This window comes from Citrus clementina, unplaced genomic scaffold, assembly GCF_000493195.1.
Source record: "Citrus clementina cultivar Clemenules unplaced genomic scaffold, Citrus_clementina_v1.0 scaffold_3, whole genome shotgun sequence".
NCBI classification, from domain to species: domain Eukaryota; kingdom Viridiplantae; phylum Streptophyta; class Magnoliopsida; order Sapindales; family Rutaceae; genus Citrus; species Citrus x clementina.
The window spans coordinates 37,462,583-37,464,527 of record NW_006262339.1 but is presented as its reverse complement, the minus strand read 5'-3'; the positions used below and the strand labels follow the sequence as shown (position 1 = coordinate 37,464,527).

The 1,945-nt window shown below is 33.2% G+C and overlaps 1 protein-coding gene across 1 annotated transcript; it reads right to left on the bottom strand.

Annotated features, from left to right (window-relative positions):
• Positions 1-328: 328 nt before the first annotated feature.
• LOC18049432 (ethylene-responsive transcription factor 13) lies at positions 329-872 on the bottom strand. Its single transcript, XM_006442859.2, has 2 exons — positions 468-872; positions 329-361 (listed from the first exon to the last, which is right to left on the bottom strand). Exons 1-2 carry the CDS (start codon positions 870-872, stop codon positions 329-331), a joined length of 438 nt encoding a protein of 145 aa, XP_006442922.2.
• Between the last annotated feature and the right edge of the window lie 1,073 nt (positions 873-1,945).

The window sequence follows — 1,945 nt, the reverse complement described above, 5'->3', positions numbered from 1 at the left end:
GAACTTAAATTTTTTACACAAATTTTAAGCTATTGATCTCATCATGTAATCTAATGGTACCATGGTAGATGAATTGATATTATTAAGTACTACTTTAATTTTTAATATCTGCCATTGGATTACATGAGATCCATGGCTCAAAATTTGTATTAAATTTGAAGTAAAAAATTTAAGTTAAAATACCCCTTCTTTTAAATATGCATAACCTAATTCGCGTTGCCATCTTGGGTTGCCACATTCTGATTTCAATCTTCAACATTCATTACAGACAAAATACACATGTCAGAAAGAGATAATTAAGATTTTAATAGAGGATTACTGTTACAAATTAATCAGCATTTGGAGATTCAGTCAGCCAGCACTGCATACATGACAGAGATGAAGAATAAAACGAAGAAGAAGACGAAGGACAAGAAGAGGAAGAAGGCTCCGGAGGTGCAGGCTTATTAATTCTTAACTCTAATAACCTCAGTATTACTAGATTTAGAGTCAATGAGATGAGGAAAATTAAGCTTAGCTTTTTGGCCGTGAATCTTGAAAGCTGCACGATCGTAAGCCAATGCAGCATCCTCAGGTGTATCATAAGTCCCCAGCCAAACTCTTGCCCCAGTGTTCTTCTTGCCATCCCTAATCTCCGCTGCAAACTTTCCCCAGGGCCTCTTCCTCACGCCTCGGAAACTTTTTTGAGGACGCCGCAGCTGCATGTTAAAGCAGGCCACGTCACTCGAAGCAGTCACATTATTGTTATTGCCGCTACTTGTTTCCGAAGGAAGCAAAATGGGAATGTCGTCGAACTCGTCGTCGTCGAGAAGATACCTACGGATTGAGTCCAAGATAGCAAATTCTGAATCTGAGATATTTTGTGCGTTCATTTTTCCTTTTTACATTAAAAGTTAAGATTCTAGGAAGCTGGGTTTCTTGAGCATGCGAGTGTTTTATGTTAGACTGCCTATAATTTATACACCTACATGTACCGTGACTTGGCAAGGAAAACTTACGTGGGCAGGCGAGGGCACCACCTAACTCCGTTGAAGTATTATGGTTAATTATTGAAAAGATATTATTATATAATTTTGCACTAGTACTACATAAAATTATTTAATATTAACCACTACGGTCTAATCCAATCAATGTGGATTGCAAACATCATTCTATTCTCCTTGTATTATTGATGTTGAACCTCCAGAAAAAGGTTGTTAATTATTTATAAAAGTTACGTATGTATTATTAATTAAGACAGGAGTACGTTCATTAGAAAATGACAATCTTGAATTAATTGAGGTCAAGGGGCATTTGATGACTTAGGTTATGTCCAAAGGCGGCTCCTCCCCCAGCCAATTTTGGCGGTGGCAGGGAGCCACGGCCTATAAAAAGACGAAATAAAATATCATTTCAATTATTGCAATTTAATTGTTAAGTGTACGTCCAATACTCCTGTTGCTTTATTCAAAGTTGAATTACCTTATCCTTTCACCTTGAGCACGACTTTGATTATTTGGACACGAGGCAACTGAAATATATATATATATATATATATATATCCAAAATAAAATTTGGGATCGATTTACGGTATCGTAAATTAGTTTACAACATTACAAAACTCTATTTACGATGTTGTAAATCCATCCCAAATTTTAATCTCGGATCGAAAAATTTTCCTATAGATATGATAATGAATCTCTTAACTTATTAAAATAAAAGATAAATTAGTAGATGAGAAAAATAAACACTATAATGCGGTATATTTTGTCCTATAATATATGTATTACAATGTATTTTTCTTATCTCTTAGACAATCCCTCACTTTTATAAAGTACGGAATCATTTATATATATATATATATATATATATATATATATATATATATATATATATATATATATATATATATATATATATATTCTTTATTTTTGAATGAACTATAAAGTCATGGAATTTAATAGTA

Bases quoted from the DNA above. Each gene is read 5' to 3' on its own strand.
- LOC18049432 (XM_006442859.2), bottom strand. From the start codon at position 872: ATGAACGCACAAAATATCTCAGATTCAGAATTTGCTATCTTGGACTCA. The intron at 362-467 runs GTTATTAGAGTT...TCATGTATGCAG, and splicing joins CTAAATCTAGTAATACTGAG to TGCTGGCTGACTGAATCTCC.